The 20,788-nt window shown below is 37.6% G+C and overlaps 2 protein-coding genes and 1 long non-coding RNA gene across 3 annotated transcripts in view; 1 reads left to right on the forward strand and 2 right to left on the reverse strand.

Moving 5' to 3' along the window:
* Positions 1–3,585: 3,585 nt before the first annotated feature.
* Positions 3,586–4,248, reverse strand: cldn26 (claudin 26). Its single transcript, XM_065250040.1, has one exon. The coding sequence runs from the start codon at positions 4,246–4,248 to the stop codon at positions 3,586–3,588; it is 663 nt and encodes a 220-aa protein (XP_065106112.1).
* Positions 4,249–8,959: 4,711 nt separating this feature from the next.
* LOC135732146 (uncharacterized) lies at positions 8,960–10,529 on the forward strand. Its single transcript, XR_010526714.2, has 2 exons — positions 8,960–9,090; positions 10,346–10,529. It is a non-coding gene; the product is annotated as an uncharacterized lncRNA (long non-coding RNA).
* Positions 10,530–11,583: 1,054 nt separating this feature from the next.
* lztr1 (leucine zipper like post translational regulator 1) overlaps positions 11,584–20,788 on the reverse strand; it is a 27,239-nt gene continuing 18,034 nt past the window's right edge. Inside the window, exons 3-19 of the mRNA XM_073814818.1 lie at positions 20,461–20,540; positions 20,263–20,371; positions 20,089–20,169; positions 19,894–19,951; positions 19,488–19,627; positions 18,870–19,071; positions 18,615–18,725; positions 18,435–18,527; positions 17,768–17,863; positions 17,422–17,605; positions 17,159–17,328; positions 16,534–16,690; positions 16,315–16,441; positions 16,062–16,211; positions 13,249–13,354; positions 13,048–13,128; positions 11,584–12,408 (exon numbers count right to left, since the gene is read on the reverse strand). Of these exons, the coding sequence (XP_073670919.1) occupies positions 12,292–12,408; positions 13,048–13,128; positions 13,249–13,354; positions 16,062–16,211; positions 16,315–16,441; positions 16,534–16,690; positions 17,159–17,328; positions 17,422–17,605; positions 17,768–17,863; positions 18,435–18,527; positions 18,615–18,725; positions 18,870–19,071; positions 19,488–19,627; positions 19,894–19,951; positions 20,089–20,169; positions 20,263–20,371; positions 20,461–20,540 (2,062 nt within the window). The 3' untranslated portion in view covers positions 11,584–12,291. The remainder of the gene's footprint in view (positions 12,409–13,047; positions 13,129–13,248; positions 13,355–16,061; positions 16,212–16,314; positions 16,442–16,533; positions 16,691–17,158; positions 17,329–17,421; positions 17,606–17,767; positions 17,864–18,434; positions 18,528–18,614; positions 18,726–18,869; positions 19,072–19,487; positions 19,628–19,893; positions 19,952–20,088; positions 20,170–20,262; positions 20,372–20,460; positions 20,541–20,788) is intronic.

Here is a 20,788-nt window from a genome sequence, read left to right on the forward strand (position 1 = left end):
GCTCAAAATACCATATAGATAATTTATTATAACATGTTAAAATTTACACTTTGTAGGTATGTGCAAAAGTGTGCCATTTTGGGTGTGTCCTTTAAAATGCAAATGAGCAGATGAAGTGCAAACACTGATCACCATGATGGTGGTTTGTTGCAATTGAAACTCAATTGTGCTGTGAATTATTTTCTCTCTCTCTCTCTCTCTCTCTCTCTCTCTCTCTCTCTCTCTCTCTCTCTCTCTCTCTCTCCACTAAATAGCAGTGCTGTGATTGAATAATGCAGATTAAAGGCTATTATTATAATAAGAGCTCCTTATGACATCATAAGGAGAGCCAAATTTCAAAGATTTTTCATGTGCTTGTAGAGAATGGTTTACCAAAACTAAGTTACTGGGTTGATCTTTTTTACATTTTCTAGGTTGATAGAAGCACGGTGGACCCAATCATAGCACTTAAACATGGAAAAAGATTTTCATGCCATGGCCCCTTTAAAGTATCTTTAGGGTTTATCAATAGAGAAAAATCTTAGAAATTGGTCAAATTATGATTTGCATTGAATATCAATGCATTTTTGTGAGAGCTGCAGGAACGTATCATTAGCCTGATATGAAAACAATAGATGTCTCCAAGATGCCCTTAATAATATAAAAACAAACCTGCATCTGTTTGCCCTGAATGCATCTTTTGGCATTTTGCTGACAACATGATGCCAACCCATTAGGACTTGTGAAGTTATGCTCCATTGGTGCAAACTTGTACCTGAAAGTATTTGTAAAAAGAAACAACACAGTTACACTTGTAGCATATGAATAACAACCAATGCATTAGAGAGTGAATCTGTTCTGACAGCAGTGTTTTGATATCTTTGTAGCATCTGGCTTGAAGCTACTGTAAAATACTGTATACAGTATATGGAGCCCTCTCCTGACAATGAAGAGAACTCCATGTCACAAAAGATTTGATGTGAAGAGATGAGGATAAGAAGGTTGATCTTAAAACCAAGGACGCAAAGACAAATGGATTACATTATTTTTGAATGATGTGGTGTCTTTGAACTGCATTATCTGTCCCAGTGCAAAGTGCCATATAAACATATTATGAAGAAAACTAGAGGTCTAGTAAATTATGAATTGGGTGTTATTTTCTGCCATGAATATTAATGTCTGCTTCCTGTGGAGATGTCTCACCTACTGCTGTGGAGACAGTAAATGGCCTGATCAATAGCTTTAGATGCTGAAGGACACATTAACTTATTTAAGTTAGTACTGTACATGGCGGGATGCGAAAATAAATGATTACTAGTATGCATCTTGAATGCATCTTTTTAATTCACATTTTTAACAAAATATTTGATCAGATTTTGATCTGAATATCAAAAGGTTTAAAAGCATGAAGTGTCATGAATGACATTGATTATTTGACCGACCACACAGCCATGTCTATACGATGTCTTACCCTTTTAGAAGGTACACCTTTGTAGGGTGCATATTAGTGCATCAAAGGTGCATCTTAGGACATGTGACAACTTTTCTACCTTTATTTCTGACAGTGTATTAACTTACCCTATAATGTCAGAAAAAAGTACAAAACTGTACCTTTTCTATCACTGGAGTGGTACTTTCAAATGTTCATTTCGAAATGTTCAATACAACCTATTGAAATGGTGTACCTTTTTGATACAATATTATACCCTAAGGACCTATTGTGTACCTTTAAGGACCAGTTAAATGTTAAGGATAAAAACATTTAACTGTACCTTTAAAGGTACACAATAGGTCCTTAAGGTACAGTAATGTACACAACATTGTATTATGTTTTGTAAACCTGTAAAGGTACAAAATGGAAACTTAGGGTACCACCCCAGTGACAGAAAAGGTACAGTTTTGTACCTTTTTTCTGACAGTGTAAATATGCAATATTACCCCATCACCTTCAATATAAAATAATGCCATTATTAATATTCATATATCATATATTAATTCCCATTATATAATAATATTCACACTTGTAAACATAGCTTTTATTGTAACCTTATGGTTGCCTCTCTAATTGTATGTCACTTTATATAAAAGCGTCTGCTAAATAAATAAAGGTAATGTGAAATAATTAAAATTTCACATTTATTTATTTATTCACACTCATCTATTTATTATTCATCGTTAGGAATAAGCAAAAATTATCATTTCAATTAGAGTGAAGCTGGGTTTATTTTCTGTAAAATAAGACACGTAAAAAAGTACATAATTTTTATGGATAATCATTATTTGTATTTTGCTTTTCAAAGTCAGATGCTTCATACTATATTTGAGAAATAAACTTTGACACAATAACATTAAATAGCTACTGACAGTCTGCTAATGTATAGCTCAGTAAAGCATTGTGTTCGCAGTGCAAAAGGTCATAGGTTGAACCTAGGAAAAACACATACTCATTAAACAAATGTATATCTTGCAATGCACCAAGTAGGTTTAGATTAAAGCATCTGCCAAATGCACGAACGTAAATATGAAATGTAATGTATTTTTTTCTTAATCATAAAAAAATTCCCCAAATTAATTACATTTCTATTTTTTGTATATAATGACAGTAAAAACAGGTAGGCTAAGTTAAATTACAAAACTTTTTTCTGAATACCCAATATAAACTATCATTTAACTGCTATCATGATTATATAAAAATATAATTAAAAAATTTTACTTTTGTTTCTCAATCATTCTGTTATCTAAGTCATAGCCTACAGGAGCCATGTTTAATGGTATGTTAAAAACGTACCTCAGAATTAAAGTTAGTCAGCATTTGAAGTGGATCCAAAAACTTCATCAAAGTTGTCCTAAGACAAGAACGGGTATTGTTCAAAACTTTTGATGCACTATAAATGATAACTAGAAGTATATTTTCAAAAAAAAAGAAGCTTTTTCCGTCTTTTGTGCGTATTCTCTGTAACTTATCCGTGCAAATTTAACAGCCGCCAACCCTTTCAAAAACATCTGAGGCTGTGTCCGAAATAGCTCTCCATACTCTAACAGTGCACTATTTTAGGGGACAGACATTTTGTAGTGGTGTCCGAAATTATAGTGAATATTATCGAGTGCACTTACAGTATTTATTCTCATAATGCTCCACAATAATGAGCATACAACCGATGATGTACGCTCAACGGCTAGCCGCTACCCCGTCACTGTGAGGCGCGTGCCAAATGAACTCCCGCGTTTCGACACAAGATGGCGCCCGCAGCGCTTCCGGCGCACTCGTTTTCATTCACTTATCAAGTGGAACTATTTAGGAAAAAATGAATGGCTATTTCGGACACAGAATGAGATTTTTATTACTTTTTAGAATGAGAGCTTACACATAAAAATGGTTAATTAAATATGAGGGCCATTCACTGTCAAATCCGGACTTTTTGTACCAAGACCCACGTAGCCAAATAAACCTCTACTCTTCTTTCTTGCAATTACAACCACGATTTAAACAAATTCAGTTAAATGCTCTTTTCACACAACAACTTCTCCATGTTTGTTTATTGTAAGCTGAGAAAACTGTATTGTTTGCATTATAGCTATTTGTTATAATTGAAGACGGCATCAAAGCTATAGGATTTCAGTTTTTCTGTAATGCTGTGTTCTCGGCCGATGTTCTTGATTGCCTGCGAGGATTTGACTTTGGAGTTTTGCTTCGTGGTCTCCCATGCACACCGCAACAAAGAGAAATGTCCCACCGACGACCAGCAGAAGTCCAGAGAACCAGGCAGAAAACATGGCCTCTCCGAATTCCCATCGTGGCATCACATCTGGAAGGTTCTCATCCCAGAACTTCACCACCATTATGTACGCCATCAACGAAACGGCCGCCAGAGTCGTTATCCCTGAAACCCATATCAACACTCCACCCAGGATGAGCAGCGTTCTCTTCATCCTCTCTCGTCCAGCTCCTATCTGCACACCTTCGAGTCCGAAAAATGCAGCGAGCACACCGAGCAATCCCGTTACGATTGAGATGCACATGAACACCCGTGATGCCAGAGTATCTGGTGGTAGAGCTAAAAAAGACTCGAAGGCTTTGCAGTGTATGCCGACTTCTTCGGTGTAGATGCACATGTGCCAAAGACCCTCGTACCAGTTCTCCATCTCATTTAGGTCAGAGTTCATCGTCTTCCATAGTGGCAGAAAGGTTGTGACAAATGTTGAGATCAAACCTCCGAACGACACAAAAAGTGATACTCTTTGGACAAACTTTGGGGTGAGGAGCACCATCTTAACACTGTTCTCTCACCCTCACAAGACCTTCTGAGTCTCTCAACTCAGTCTTCTTCAGCAACAAGAGATCTGGTCTGGAATGGCTCCTCCTTTTCTTTAATAAAACCTCATCTGTTCACTCAGGATAATCCTGCAGCCCTTCACAACGAAGGGCCTGTTTCCCCAACCGATGAATATCTTTACAAGGACAATAACTGCTTTTTAAAGAGGAAATCTGATATGTCTAGTTTAAGTCTAGAAAAAAGAAACCTGAACAGTATGAAACAAAAATGAGAGAACTTCAAAGAAGCCTTATGTAAAATCCTTAATAAGAGCACAAACCCGCCTTTCCAACATTTATTTTAGCTAACACTAGCTCAGAAGAGATACTAAAGAGTAGAGCTTTAGATACCTTGCAAAGTGTCAGGTAGCAATAAAAAGTACTTTGCTATGTGTGACTTTAGCTCCTCAGATTTTTGCGTACCTGTAAAATGAAATTAGACACCTTGTCACAGGTCTGAGCTTATTTCAACATTTGTCCTTGAACATTGAATATAGATTTCCTCATGTATAATAGTTTCAAAGATGGCAGACAATTTTTTACTTGAAAAGGATAAAGGTGTAGTCAGGGGCACAATGAACCGTTTCAAGGGGGGTATGCGAGGCAGAATTTTGGGGCCCTGTCTTTAGATTATTTTTTGACTTAAGGGTTGTATTCATAGCATGTGTAGCTACATAAAAATTACTCAGTTGAGTGCGTTTATTTGATTTTACAGGTATAGAGCATTTCACGAAAAACAAATAATCTGGAAAGGCAGTAAACATTCCCGTGACTCATTTTAAGGAGATCACTAAAAGAAGAAGAATCCAGGTAGATGCATTTCTGATTCTGAACATATGGACAACTTATGGTTGCACAGCATTGGAAGTACATGAACAATTTGGTTTTGTTTACTCATTAACTTATATAATGTAACTGTATAAAACCCACCAAATTGATCCCAACCCATTTTTACCCACACGATCAAATTAAAAACCATCAGAAAACCGCCAAATGTGTATGAAATTGCATCTAGGTCATGCTTGCACGCTGTTTGTTTAAAAGAGCCTCACTTTTACTTAATACTTAAAGTAATTTACAGTAGTTTTATGTAAATTTTCTTTAAAGGCAGGGTATCTGATTTTGAAAAATGCTAACTTTAGCCTAATAGCACTAAAATCATGATTTCTATTTAAATCACCTTCCAAAGTCACGCCTCCTCCAAAACACAGCCCAACTGCTTTAGTGCTTTCATATTCTTTGGACGTCTCATGTGTATGGCCCTCTTCAAGATTCTCTATTGGGTTGAGGTCTGGGCTCTAACTTGGCCACTTCAAAAGGCGGATTTCATTTTCTGAAGCCATTCAGTTGTGGACTTGCTCTGGTGTTTTGGGCCGTTGTCCTGTTGCATCACCCACCCTTTTCTTTGCCAGATGTAGCGCTGTGTGTTTTGTCCAAAAAGTTTAATCTTAGTTTTATCAGTCCACAAAACATTTTGCCATACCGCTGTGGATTGTCAATGTGCTCTTTTGCAAACTTCAGGCGTGCAGCAATGTTCTTCGTGGTGTCCTGCCGTGGATACCCTGCTGCTTGTTCAGTTTGTTATGTATTGTAGACTCATAAACAGAGATGTTAGCAAGTTTCTATGATGCCTTCAAGTCTTTGGCTGTCATTGGGGGTTGTTTCTTTACCTCATCATTGATGAGGCTTCGATGTGCTCATGTCATTTTGACTGCATGCCCACTTCTTGGTAGAGTAGTAACAGTCTCAAAGCTTCTCCATTTGTAGTTTTGTTTGCTGTAGACTGGTGAATTTTTTAAAGTCGTTGAAATAACTTTGTAACCTTGTGCAGAACAAACGCCAAAAGTTTGAAGGTGACGGCTTTCAAAGTACGCGAAAAGAACTGAAAAGAGACGGTCTAGTCTTCGGGGGACCCATAGTTTGCATCACCTGCTGTACACTCCCACCCAAAGGTTTTAATTGTTAATATTTAGCCGTTACAGGAATCGTTGTTTATTTTTGTCTTATTTGAAACTAATTTTTTGTAAGTTTCGCTCTGCTTGGTGTTTAAAGTAGATACAGCGTAAATGAACACAGCAGCAAACACTTTACTAGAAATGTGACTCCTTGTATAGGGATGTTACTGCAGGATTCTGAATTTCTGCAAAGTGTTTTCCTGAACCCAAGTGACATTGCTCATTGAAGATTTTATTATGCAGGCTAAGCTTCTCTTATCTTATGTAACCAGATCAGCATGTTAAATTTGGGTCAATGTAAGATCAAAGGTCAAAGAATATTCTACAGTTTGAACATCACACATAGAAATTTCTCTTCTTGTGCTTTGGTACAGTCCTCTAACTTAAAGGAACAGTATGTAAGAAATTTATATCAATTAATCATAAAATGGCCCTGATATGTCACTAGACATTTAGAAATCATTTTCATTTCCACCAGTTGGGTGATTGCAGTACCAGTTTTAGCCACAAGTTTTGTTGTTGCAATACCAGTTTTGGCCACAATCCTACATACTGTTCCTTTAACAATAAGCCATAAGAAGCTGAAGTGACTAACAATGAGAGATTATTCAGAGAACAGAGCATGCATCCTTAAAGGAACAGTATGTAAGAAATTTATATCAATTAATCATAAAATGGCACTGATATGTCACTAGACATTAAGAAATCATTTGTGACCAGTCACGGAAAGTAGGGACACAAGTCGGATCTGGGCATTTTGAGTTATTCACAGATTCTGAAAGTGCAGTTTCTAAGCTTTCCAACGATGTGTAACACATGGAAATCTGATAAGATTTGGAGAAGTTGTGGCCATTTGAATATAGGAACTCAGAAATACTCAAACCGAGAAAATCGAGACGAAAGGGACTCTTCTTTCCAGCTGGGGGAGACAATAGGGCTCATTTACATCTCATTTAGCTAAGCCATGCCCCCTGTAAAACCCTTTTTGAGATGTTCTAGCATCATATGTAGTATTTTATGACCAAATGACAACCCGCAAAAATAAACATGACTCTTTTACCTTTGTGGGGATCACAAGTCGAATCCAGTCTGTTTCAGATTATCCAATGACCATATTTGTCCACAAATGCGTATAATCCGTGAAATATAGATTGTTTTCATCAGATTTCGCATGAATGTCTGGTAATACAATATAATATATAATCTGAAGACTATTTAAATCGTAACATGTAAGGGTATATGAGCTTACACTCCGTTAAACACATGAACCCGCCTTCAAAGTTTGTATTTAAAATAGGGAAGTAGTATAATAGATCATCCAAACAGCACCGTCGAAAACGTGACATCCTTTAGAGATGTTACCAATGGCTCGCTCGTTCCTCCATCAGCCAATGACTTCATGGAAAATATTGATAGACAAAACATGTAGCCAATTATATGAAGAATACAACGATATCTGTGTAACTTCTGTGTGTTTGGACTCATGCTGCGCTGCAAGAACTGACATACAGATGACGTCAAAGTACCGCGAGAGCGAGTGGAAATTAAACTACTCCGTAAGATTTCTTGAAGAGCTCTCGCGGTACTTTGACGTCTTCCGACTGCGGCGCCGCATAAAGTCAGTGACGCGGCTGACGTACGATGCGGCTGACTGTTATTTGTTCCGCCCCAGCTTCTTTTATTTTTCTTTTGTTTTGTGCGCCCGAGCTTTACAGTCTGGGGAGACGCAGGCTATAAGTTTGAAAAAAAAAAACTTAGCAAACATATCTGAGGAACAGGCAGGGCCGGCCCGAGGCATAAGCGAACCAAGCGGCTGCTTAGGGCCCCGCTGGCCACCAGGGGGCCCCCGCCCCAATCGTTTTTTTTATTTTTATTTTTTATACAATTAAATAACTTAAACAGGTAATATAAATGGATGAATGAATGAATGAATACGAATTTATAAATGAATAATTAAAGACAAGAAAATTTTGATTTGCAGACAACTATAGCTGTGTCCCAATTCAAGGGCTGCGACCTTCTAAGGACGTATTTTCAGACCGATTGCGTCACAGCAGCGCGACTTAAGGCCAGTAAGGCCGTCCCATTTCAAAGGATGCTTAGAATGAAGCCTCAAAATGCGTCCTCATTTCTCCGCGCTTTTAAGGATAGAACGAATGGATCCTTAACAGCCGAGGATATCCCAAGAGTCATTGCGCGTCTGCAACGGCTGCATATAATGGGTGGATATTCTAAAATAAACAATTAAAACCTTTATTAAATAAAAGTGTATTTATCAGAAAACATTTTTTTCTTGTCACTGTTTTATTATTATAAGTTATGTTTTGTGTTAATAATAATCTTTTTATGTTGCGTATATTTATAAGGTTGATTAATTTGGTATACTGTTGAATAGTTTAATATACATCAACGTGTCATATTTCTAAAATAAATTAATAATTTTTCTTATGTCATATTTATTTTAATAAGTCAGAAACGTGCATGTGGGCGCGTGCAGCAGGTGACGCTAATTATGGATCCTCCGAAGGTTAGACCGTCTCATTTCAGTTCTCTTCGCGAACTTCTGAGGCTTCCACCTCGAAAGACCGAGTGCTCATCTTTTAAGGTCGAATGCTCATAAGGTTGCAGCCCTTGAATTGGGACACAGCTTATGTGTCTGCAGTGCTAGCGTTTTAGTCAGGCGCAACATAGACACCTGCGCGTCGGCGCACAAGTGCACAACGTCGTCACTCACTGTAAACAATGATGAGCCATTTGACATGTCAAAAAAAAGGATATATCCCTCTGGGGCCGAAAAGAGAACAAAGAAAAGGACCGAGGATGAGAAAAAAGAGCAAGATAAAGGTATGTTTGCATGATTATATACAGTATGTTTAATTTGTGTTAGTGGTGTGACAGATCGTTATCCGTGACCGTGATCGACCCACGGTTCGGCTCGCATGCGCTTAAATAGTGAAAGTTTATCATTTGCACGTGTTTCAAAGGCTTGCAAAAGTTAACATTTCAAGTGATTTTAAACATTTTATCCCGCAAAAAGGCGCTAAAGTGAGCAGTATTCTGCAAGCCCATGCGGTTTAAATTGTCCAGCCCAGCTCCCTTCAGAGATCAGAACACTAACACTTGATGTTTAAACTTTAGAGAGAGTTCCGCTATTTTGCGTCATACTGTAGTCCATTAACATATATTTGAGGAATAGAGCACTGAAAAGAACATAACGATTTTATGCTCCGCCGTCTGTATTTCCGTCTGTGTGAGCCCGCCGCGTATAAGTGCACTTAGTAGGGCACACATAAAATCTTTCTGTTCTTGACAGGGCACATACAAACAAAATGATCTCCACAGTACTCTTTTCCAATAAAAACAGTTGTTTATGTCTTTAGACGGTTTATGTATAGATTAGACAGAAACCAGGTCCGTGCTTCTCTTAAAGAGACAGTAACCTTAATTAATCTACTTAAGTCTGTGTCATCAATGTTAATCAAACCTTCCAAGACAAAGAGAAATCACTTCTGTAGCTCTAAAAAAGAATAATTATATTTAATTCATACAATAAAGTGTTATGATTCATTTGATTTGATTTCTGTTCCTAATGCTAATTTTAGCCCTTACTTAATGTGCAACTTTGTTCTTTTTATAAATGTTTGTAAGTAATTTCTTCATTTTTTTATTAGTTTTTCCAACCCCTTATTCTGCTGATCCGAAAAATGAACAGATCTGTGCCTCAAAAACCATAATGTGATCCGAATCGTGAGTTTTGTGATATATCACACCCCTAGCTAGCATTGCTGTATGTGTTGAAGTGAACGTTCCAACATCGGTAACGTTCCAGCTTCATAGGCAAAGCACATGCGCTCTCTGTCTAAGATCTTTGGTAAGAGATGGTATTGGACTTTATGAGAATATATACCAATACCATGTTGGGTAGGGAGATTTCTGTGATGAAAATGGACTTCAATCTTATTTATATGGTGGGTAGTGATGTAACAGTGCTATCCTATATTTATTTATTTATTGCTTGTTGTGTAAGTAATGAAAAATAAGCAAAATAAACTCATTCTGCTCGATCAACTATGCACTTATCCAATGCTATTTTTTTCAGGAACACTGTTGAAGTACTTTGGAGCACAACCAACTCCACCCGCCCCTGATGTTTCATCAAGTGTCAGTGTCTCCACAGCTGATGATGCAGCAGATGAGGTTTTTCTTGTTGGCCAATGTTAACATTCCATAGCCTGTTAATATGACATGACACATTGAAGAATAAAGTATTTTATTTAAGTATAGATTTTTTTCATTATTTAAATTATTATTCATTTATAATGTAACATTAGAGCGTGACATTTGTGTCCGCGTGGTGGGAGGGGGGCCCCCAAACACATTCTGCTTAGGGCCCCCAAGAGGCTCAGGCCGGCACTGGGAACAGGGCAGCGCGTCACTACAGTCACGTGACTTCACGCTCGAGCCGGAAGAGAAGACAATGCTGAATAAAGTCGTAATTCTGCTATTTTTGGACCAAACTGTATTTTCGATGCATCAACACAATCTTACTGACCCACTGATGTCACATGGACTACTTTGATGATGTTTTTATTAACTTTCTGGACATGGAAACCATACATAGATTTTCAATGAAGGGGAAAGCTCTCGGACTAAATCTAACGATAAAACATCTTAAACTGTGTTCCGAAGATGAACGGAGGTCTTCCGAGTTTAGAACGACATAAGGGTAAGTCATTACTTACATTATTTTCATTTTTGGGCGAACTATCCTTATTTAGTAGTCACGCTGTTCCCTTTGGGGGCGGAGGCGAAAACACAAGCTTATACAGTATGTAAATATACACACAGACAATGACGCCCCCCCCGCTGCACGCTAGAATCTCCGGAAAAACAAGCCTATTTTAACCGCAAAATGTACGCTTTTAAATATACAAAAACTGCTATCTCAAACATGGAGAGGCTTCTTCGTGATCTCAACTAACAGATTCTGCAATAAAACGAAAATCACAAATTTCGAAAAAAAAACTTTGTTTCTCATTTTCTCGAAACTTGTGCTGCCGACTTGAGTCCCTGGTTTCCGTGACGGGTCACATTTTCATTTCAAATACTTATATCGCTGACAACAGTGGTCTGGCCAGGATATTGTCATTTAAAAAGTGGAGTTGCAGCCCTCAACTGATGTTTATGTTATCATTTTGTTTAATGGCCACCAGTTGTGTGATTGCAGTACCAGTTTTAGCCACAAGTTTTGTGATTGCAATACCACTTTTGGCCACAATCCTACATACTGTTCCTTTAAATCTTTCCTTATATATTACATGAAATCAGACCATTAACTACCCTGTGTTGCACAATTTATTAAGGCATAGTTCCCACATGAACAACAGATAACTTGGATTTATTTTTATGGTTATGGTATACAAGAGTCTTGATGTTGACAGTTGTATTGATCCACATAATTATACTCTTACATTGTAATGATGAGTGCTGGCGTTACACGTCATAACAATAGCAACATTACTACAAGGTTTAGGAATAAATAAGTCTGTACTACTATATTCATAAAGTGCAGGATATCATATAAAACAGAACTCACAGGGTAAATACAATCCATCATTAATTGTTGTTATATGATGTTAAAGTTACGACTGTCAGTCAAGACACCACCTAAGTCAAGTCAAGACAAGAGAATATTCAATATACAAATAAAAAAAGAAATATTTTTATACGAAAAAAAAGAGAAAATTTTGGTCTGTAATGCAAACAAGTACAATTTCTTTTGAAATTGTGATAAAATGTGGTAAAACCTGGAAACATAATACAAAAAACTTTAATGTATGGCGTATTAAATAATGTTTCGAACAGACAACTAAAATTAGATACTTGAAGGTAATCAAAAGCGAAACACAGGATGCAATCTTATCATGGACGGGTATGAGGCAAAATTATATGTATTGGATGGAGTGGTGGACATATAAGACGGAACGGAAAAAAGATTAAATGAGTTTAAAGTAAATGGGAAGGGATGGGAGAGGCAAGGACATACTATATATCAGAACTCATCTCAGTGCACTGTTTGTCTGATATGTGGGATGCCAGGGAGTCAATGATGTCCAACAGCAGTGGCTGGCTGAGCGATCGCAGGTTGGGAAGCTTGGACACCTTTAGGGAAGGAAGGAGAACCGAGGAAATAAATGGTAAACAACAAAGGCCATGCAAGAGAACACAAAAAATAGACAGCCAAAAGAAGCTGAGAGGCTAACAGCACCAGAATATAAAATATTTTATGTAAATAACTTTCATAAAGGCACTCGCTGGCATTTATAAAATACTACAATTATTTGGCGTCTTTTCACTCAATGTTAAAGGTCTTTAAATATAAAAACTAAACCAGAAGATTGGTTTTATGGCTATTGAAGTCAACTAGAACAAATTACTAAGTTATAAAATAGGCCATTTAAATAAAAACGTACAAACTTGCTAATTAAAAGACTGTTGACAATTACATTTACAGTATAGGGCTAAGTCAAAAGATTCGGCTTTATAAAGCAGCCAATCACGTGCCACTCAATCCAACTCCACTTTCACTGCTGTCCAATCGTGCGGACAGTGTGAAGACCATAACTTCGCTACGTGTGAAACAGGCCTTACATATTTAATGTAGTTACAACCATGGTCTGTATTATACATGCTAAAGTCAAGAGTTTGCAGTGGTTCTTCACATCACACTGGTCGTCTTGAGGACGTATGTTAGCGAGGCAGCCAGCACACGCTTAAAGCTGTGGTCAATAGCACACCCACCTTGGTGAACTGATGGACGATTATATGCAGGCAGTGTTTCTTCATATCTAGAGCCTGAGTCTTATCTGCGGCCTCCAAGATCTGAGAGCAAAGAAAAAAATTAATGTGACTGCTGTACTTTATTACAGGGTTAAACTGTGGATGTAAACACACACACACACACACACACACACACACACACACACACACACACACACACACCTGTAAGACATTTTCTACAGTAACATTCATCTCCAGGTTCTGCTTGCAGTAGGCCTGAAGTCTGTTGTTGGAGAAACCGTAGTAATAAGGTGCTGCGAAAAGATATCTGTGCTAGAGTTCAGGAATGCAAATGTTATAATATCACCATTTTTTAACATTTAAAGTGACCATAAAATCAAAATTGTAGTTTTTTGGCTTTTAATATGAACAAGTCAGACTTAAAGATCTATAAAGTAGTGTGCACCAAAAAATTTGGGAAATATGCATTTCGAAAACAAAAGCATTGAAGAGTTCCTTATTTGCGCCAATACGGATCAACGATTTTATGACATCGTTCTGCACTTCAGCTTCCTATCAGATCCCCATCTGTGATGTAAAAACACAATATGACCCACCCTTACTTCCTGTTTCGATGGAACTTACGTCAACTCAAGGCAATGCAGTGGGTCTTTTAAAGGAATAGTCTACTCATTTTCAATATTAAAATATGTTATTACCTTAACTAAGAAGAGTTGATACATCCCTCTATCATCTTAGTGCGTGCACGTAAGCGCTGGAGTGCGCTGCAACACTTCGATAGCATTTAGCTTAGCCCCATTCATTCAATGGTACCACTCAGAGATAAAGTTAGAAGTGACCAAACACATCAACGTTTTTCCTATTTAAGACGAGTAGTTATACGACCAAGTTTGGTGGTACAAAATAAAACGTAGCGCTTTTCTAAGCGGATTTAATAGAGGAACTATATTGTATGGCGGAACAGCACTTTTGGGAGTACCTCAACTCACCTGAAAAATCCGCTCCCCTTCTCCCTCTCTTAATGGGAGAGGGAGGGTGTTACTGCGCAGAGTCGATAGTTCCTCTTTTAAATCCGCTTAGAAAAGCGCTACGTTTGATTTAGTACAACCAAACTTGGTCGTATAACTACTCGTCTTAAATAGGAAAAACGTTGATGTGTTTGGTCACTTCTAACTTTATCTCTGAGTGGTACCATTGAATGAATGGGGCTAAGCTAAATGCTATCGAAGTGTCGCAGCGCACTCCAGCGCTTACGTGCACGCACACAGATGATAGAGGGATGTATCAACTCTTCTTAGTTAAGGTAATAACATTTTAATATTGAAAATGAGTAGACGATTCCTTTAATCTTTCAAAATTAAATTCTTAAAAACTATGTATAAAGTTTGTAAACACAGAAGATGCATAAGACTTCTACAATTCGAATTTGAATAGAGTCTGTACAATAATGCTGCATGCAGTTTCTATACTAGCTACGGTGTAGCGACACGATCTTGTTAATTTCAATGAAAGCTTGACTTCCGGCAATGTGTGGAACAGTGACTGTTGGTGACAGGAAGTGGGCGTGTTGAGCAGCTACACGTCAGAATTTAAGTTTATGCAAATGACACGTGACTTTCGGGAGCAACCCATAACTGGGTTTCTATCAAAACGTGAAGCAATTTCTTTTTGAAATTCGCACAAAAAGTAAAACAAACTAATTAGGTGCGTTTCAATCAAGTTGTTCGGTGGTATTGATAACCTAGTAAACAACAGTAAATAAAACAAGGCATGCTTAGAAAATGGAGACAGGACTGCATTTAATTACGATTTGGCAAGTTATAAATTAAGAGTTTGGTTTCAAAACATGATAAATACCATTTTTAAAAAATTAGTTACCGCCAAAATCAGTATTGTATCAGGTCAGTATTAACTTTTTCACCGCCATTGACGAGATATCTCGTCAATTAAGAGAAAACGCTTCCCCGCCAATAACGAGATTTTCCCTCTTTCCGCAATACCGCTATTATCCACCAGGTGGCGCCCTTCCGCAACTTTTTAAACCCGGAAGTATTGCCCTATGGCAAGCTGCTGCATGTCCGTGTCTGTTTTAAAGATCGCTCTGAATGGGATCTCTATGAAAAGTCCGTCACAAAAATGGAATTATCTCTGCTTTTTGCTTAAAATGTGTTCTTTCATTTGGTATATTGTATGTTTATATATTTAAAGAAGAACATTTTCTGGAAGGCATTAAACTTTAGTGAAAATCATGAAAAACGCTGGCGCTGGCTGGCAACTTTTTTTAAAAACGCTGGCGGTGAAAGAGTTAAAAAGTAAATTCTTAATTTTACGCATAATCCGATATCCGCCGTGTTATTCTGTCATCTTTTCTCAATTTTTTTCCCAAAACGCAATAAACGCCAGTCCTCCTTGTCTGAGGAATGCAATAAATCCGCTCAACCAATCACAGCGCACCATTCCACGCATTGTAAACAACAATGGCAGCGCTTTGAATACACACAGAATCCTAGTTTTCCTCATCTACTTTATACTTCGTGATCAACAAACAAACAAAAACAAAATAATAATTTGATGCCATTAATAAACCTTTGGTGGTTTTCTGTGGCGTGGAAGGAACAAAAGCCTTCAAAATCGAATAGTTTACGTGAAAAGCATTCGGGCGAAGGAAAAATGCCAGCTGTTGCTTGTACTCACACGACAGCATCAAGCTTCTGTCAAGCTAACACATTGACCCCAGGTGATCTTATGAAAAACTTTCCATTATTTTACTCAAAGTCAACGAAAATCGAGCAGGACCAAAGTATCTTACAGCTGATCAATGACAGTGTTCTTAATATGACAAAGTAAGTGTTTTGATTAATGCCATTAATGTTAAATTTTTTAAGCAGTGTATACCACTCGCCAACTAAATTAATATAACATGGCAAAGATGAATGCACATTTATATTTTGATTCAATAGATTTATAGCATTTTGAAAAAAAACTTGAGAGTCCAGAGCAGTGTGAAAGGATACAGCGAGTCTTCCGGAGGCATGTTTACGTCTCCATAATAGATATAGCGTAGCATGGATTCAAAAGCCTGCGTGCTGGGAACCATCTCTCCTATGGAAATATTCACCTGCCCATCTTCTGGCATGAAGGAGCGGAACATTGCCTCAAAATAACTGAAAAGAAAAAAAATCAACTGGTTAACCAAGGTACTGTTTTTATAGTAAAATAGGTTTGTCGACTTGCTGTTAAAGTCATTAGACCAAAGTTTTAAGTCACCTGGAGCGAGCGGCCAGTATGGCCTTGTGTGCGGGGCGTGGATGACCGTCAAGCAAAAGGATGATGTCACAGAACTCATGCCCCGCCCCCTCCAGACAAGCCTTCATGTCTTGCACAAGAGATGTGCCTAAAACGTAAAGAAAACACCGAAATGATTTTTAAAGCAATCTGAGCATAACTGCATGTGTGTTTGCGGGGAAAGATCATGTTTATTTATACCTATATCAACTGGCTGATCAGAATATATTCTCGGCGGTGGCTGCTGTTTGCGTCTTACTATCTCCACAATCAGTGGTGTGGACAGATGTTCAAACTCCTTAGTCATGATAACCTGGTTAAAGTGACTCTCCTTCACGACAAAATTAAGACAATGTTCCTGAAAGACGGAAACAGAGAGATAGAAGACAATTAGATTTTTTTTGTTTGTGAATTTTTCCCAAAGATTGTTTCTTTTATTTTAGTTATTTCTTATCACGCTGATGTACTTTTAAGTGTTTTACAGTATGTTTGGTTTTAGTTATAAGATGCTATTAAAAAGGGGTGTGACGACATGATTTGTGTGACTGTGATTGAGTTAAACAGGGAAATGGGCGGAGCCTTGATACCGCTGCTCCACCTCACGATTACTACAGCGCAGACTCTGGCTACAAATGATGTCACTGCCACAAGATGTCAGCTGCCATTTTTTTTTTTTACAGATTTTGGCTAAAAGTTGTCTAGCATGTTTACTAACAACACAAGCAGCAGTACTCTGAATATGAATGGGAATGAGTCTCTCTCATCATGACCAAAATGCATCTTAATACACGGCCATGGATGGATGGAGCGTCCAATGTCTCTTTACCTTAAGCTGGTCCAACTGAAGTTTGTTTGCATTTTCACAAACACTCAAGACGTTCTGCAGGTCCACCGATGCTTCAATGTACTGAACACAGAGCTGTTCCAGTCTGGACAGTTTAAAACTCAGAGCAAGTTTATAAACGTCCATGATCAACAGCACATCCTGGACATGACCTGCAGAGAGCCATGACAAGTACACGACATGTACAGCAGATGTGGGACACGCACTGCATCAATAAGTATTGTACAGTTTTCAAAGTAACACACCTCTGCGTGGATACTGTATTTTGTCTGTGTACAGGAACTGCATCAAAACCTCAAACGGTTGAGCGTCAGCCTCTCTGATTGACACTTCTAATAAAGGAGGTCCTGTGGAGGACCGCCTACTCCCAGAGCTTTGCTTCTGACCGCCGGACTCCTCACCCTCCTCATTGCCTTCCTGTTTAATCCTCTACAAAAATATTTAAATCAAGACTTTTTAAATAAAAAAAATGCAATACCCAATATAAATAGTTATATATGTCATTAAATAATGTCATTTCTTTGAAATTTCTCACTAGTATTCTGTTTATTTTTTGATTATGTACATGCACGTTCAAAAAGGAAAATAAACCTGTTTCTGTCGATCTCTCGCCTGTAGGATTTTCTTTCGGAGCCACTTACAGCGAGCTGTTACTATGGCAATGTGACCAAGAACCTTTTCCTCCCTCTGTGAGCACAAATGGCATTTTGGACAGTCAGAGTACCGCGACTTATAGTCCAGAAAATACTGTAATTTAATTATAACATGTGGCCCTGAACAACAAAACCAGGGTAATTTTTTTTTATTGAGGTTCATATATAATCTAAAATATTAATAAATAAGCTGCTAGGATAGGACAACTATTTGAAAATCTGAGGGTGCAAAAAACTCTAAATATTGAGAAGATCTCCTTAAAAGTTGTCCAGATGAAGTCCTTAACAACACATATTACTTATAATTAATACATTTGTAATACGGTAGGAAATACATTTTTAATTTCACGGTAGGAAATGTACAAAATATCTTTATGGAACATGATCTTTACCTAATATCCTAATGATTTTTGGCATTAAAAATCTATAATGTTGACCTATAGAATGTATTGTTGGCTATTGCTACAAATACACCCGTGCAACTTATGACTGGTTTTGTGGTCCAGGCTCACAAATATTGTAGGCAATTATTTAAAACAACATAAAATGTATAATTTCAAATGCAATTTAAGTGCATTTATTTAAATGCATATATTAAAACTAACCTCCCCCAAGATAAACTCTACATCACAGAACTGACGGTTTTCCCACAGCTTCCCATAGTCCTCATGAAGTGTGCACTTTGGATAGCAGGAAAACTAAAACAAAAATAAAGTAATTTTAACTGTTTAGACAATTTGTTAAATTGTAATTAATTTTATATATTTTTTTATAATTAATCTCACCTGAAATCGGTACATTTCTCCACTGCGGACGTTATTGTCCACGGTCCCCCCAAAGATGTACATGGCATCGTGGATAACAGCCGCTGCATGAAACAGCCTCCCACTAGGCATCTGACAGAAATTGACATGACGGTTAGAAAAAACAAAAATGCCACAAACATAATGGAAGACTTCTTCCTTCTTGACTTCTCCGAAATGTATGTAATAAACATATTGGCTCGTGTGTTTCTGTAATTCTTTAATGTTCTTCTATACCTCACTGTCTGTGCTGGGCTGAATGACCTCCCAAGTCTGCGAGTCCACGTCATAGCAGTGAAGTTCATTAGGCAGTGTGTTGTCGGCCGCCCCTCCAAACACATACAGGTGACGGTCAAATGCCACCATTGTGTGTCCATAGCGCCTCTGGGGTGGTGGAGGGGATCCACGTAGCAAGTGCTCAGTTGGGATACGGGTCCATCTGCAAAAGACAAAACAGTAATCAGCCGACTACAAATATTACACCTCTACTCACATGTACACAATACATACAGCAAGAGTATTTAAAGTCAAAGACAGTGGGTCTCTCTTTTGACACAATGTACACATTGGCACAGAGAAGCATATAGGTGTGTTTAACTTCATATGGTGCTGTGTAGACCGATCAGCGTATGACATCAAAGTATCGCAAAAGTTTCAAAACCTGTGCATTTCAGCTGTGCTTTCATACACATTCATACGCTCTTGCGGTAGTTTGACATCATATTTTGATCGGTCTGCATCATGCTGCATAAGGTTAAACACAGCTTTTTCTGACTGCTCCACGCCCGACACTTTGAAAACCGCTGACATACAGTATAAAATTTCATGTGACAACACTGTCACTGCTATACTAACATGTGGCCTTTGAATTCAAACTGAAAGAGGTTGTTGGTGATCTTGGCTCCACTCTGGCCGGAAAAGACAAACATCTTATCCCGACATACGGCTACAGGGAAGTTACAGCAGGAGGGGGGAATTTCACCACTTTGTTCAATCTAAGTGACAAAAAAGCAATACATAAGAAACAGCATAACATATTTTCACTAGCAGAAGTTTGTGTTAATGTTAAAAAAACATCTTTCTCCCTAAACAGGCTGTCTCTAAAGAATGCCGAAGCGGAAAGTAACTTTGTACAACACTTCTCATATTAATGCATAAGAATGGCTTGTTTTCTTGCTTCGAATAAAAGCAACTTCTAAAAACCTAAATGTAAATGTAATCTAACACTTATATAATTCAACTTTGTATAAATCATAGTCACCTCTTCCCAGTATGCCTGCTCACGGTCCTGAAGACTTATGGTCCACATATCATTCAGCCTATTTAAAAGAATTAGAATATTTATGCCTATTAACGAATAGTAACATTTAATCTCAACATTTTGATTTGCAATACATTTGTTTGTGAATGATTGAGTGGTAAGTTGTGCATTGTAAAGGGCAGAAACAACATTAACCTGGCATTTCCATCATATCCAGCAAAAATCCAGAGTTTGTCATTATAGACTGTGGCTCCATGGGCAGATCTGGCAACCAAGCTAAAATAAAAAGTATAAACATCTTTCAGACAAAAAAAAAAGATTATTATACTCTATATATCCTATCAGAGATGAGAAACTACAGTGATTTACCGTCCCTCCACCTTCCATTCTGTCCACTGTCCGGTGGCGAACTTGTACTCAAACAGATCATTTTTATTTTTCAAGTTAGAGTTTGAATATATGTCTCCGGTGTAGCCACCTATAATTTAACAAACAAAACATTACATGCATAGGAACGAAGAGAGCAAGCAGCATCAAAGGACATGTGTAACTGTAAGGTTAACCTACCGAAAACAAACATGCTGCTTCCATACACAACGGCAGAATGATGATATCTTGGTGCAGGTGGGGTACCGGTAGTAAATGCCCTATTCAAAAACATTAAAAATTCTTAGATGCCATGGTAAAAAAAAAAAAAGGGCTACAAAACGATTAATCGCGACTAACCGTAACTAAACGTTTGCAGAATAAAAGGTTTTGTTTACATATGTGTTTGTGTACTCTGTACAATAATTATGCATATAAAAATACACACAGATGCAAGTATATATTTAAGAACATGTGTATATACATTTTTATATTTAAATATAATTATAATTTATTTATATAATTTTAA

Source organism: Paramisgurnus dabryanus, chromosome 5, assembly GCF_030506205.2.
Source record: "Paramisgurnus dabryanus chromosome 5, PD_genome_1.1, whole genome shotgun sequence".
In the NCBI taxonomy this organism is placed as follows: Eukaryota; Metazoa; Chordata; class Actinopteri; order Cypriniformes; family Cobitidae; genus Paramisgurnus; species Paramisgurnus dabryanus.

Bases quoted from the DNA above. Each gene is read 5' to 3' on its own strand.
- cldn26 (XM_065250040.1), bottom strand. From the start codon at position 4,248: ATGGTGCTCCTCACCCCAAAGTTTGTCCAAAGAGTATCACTTTTTGTG.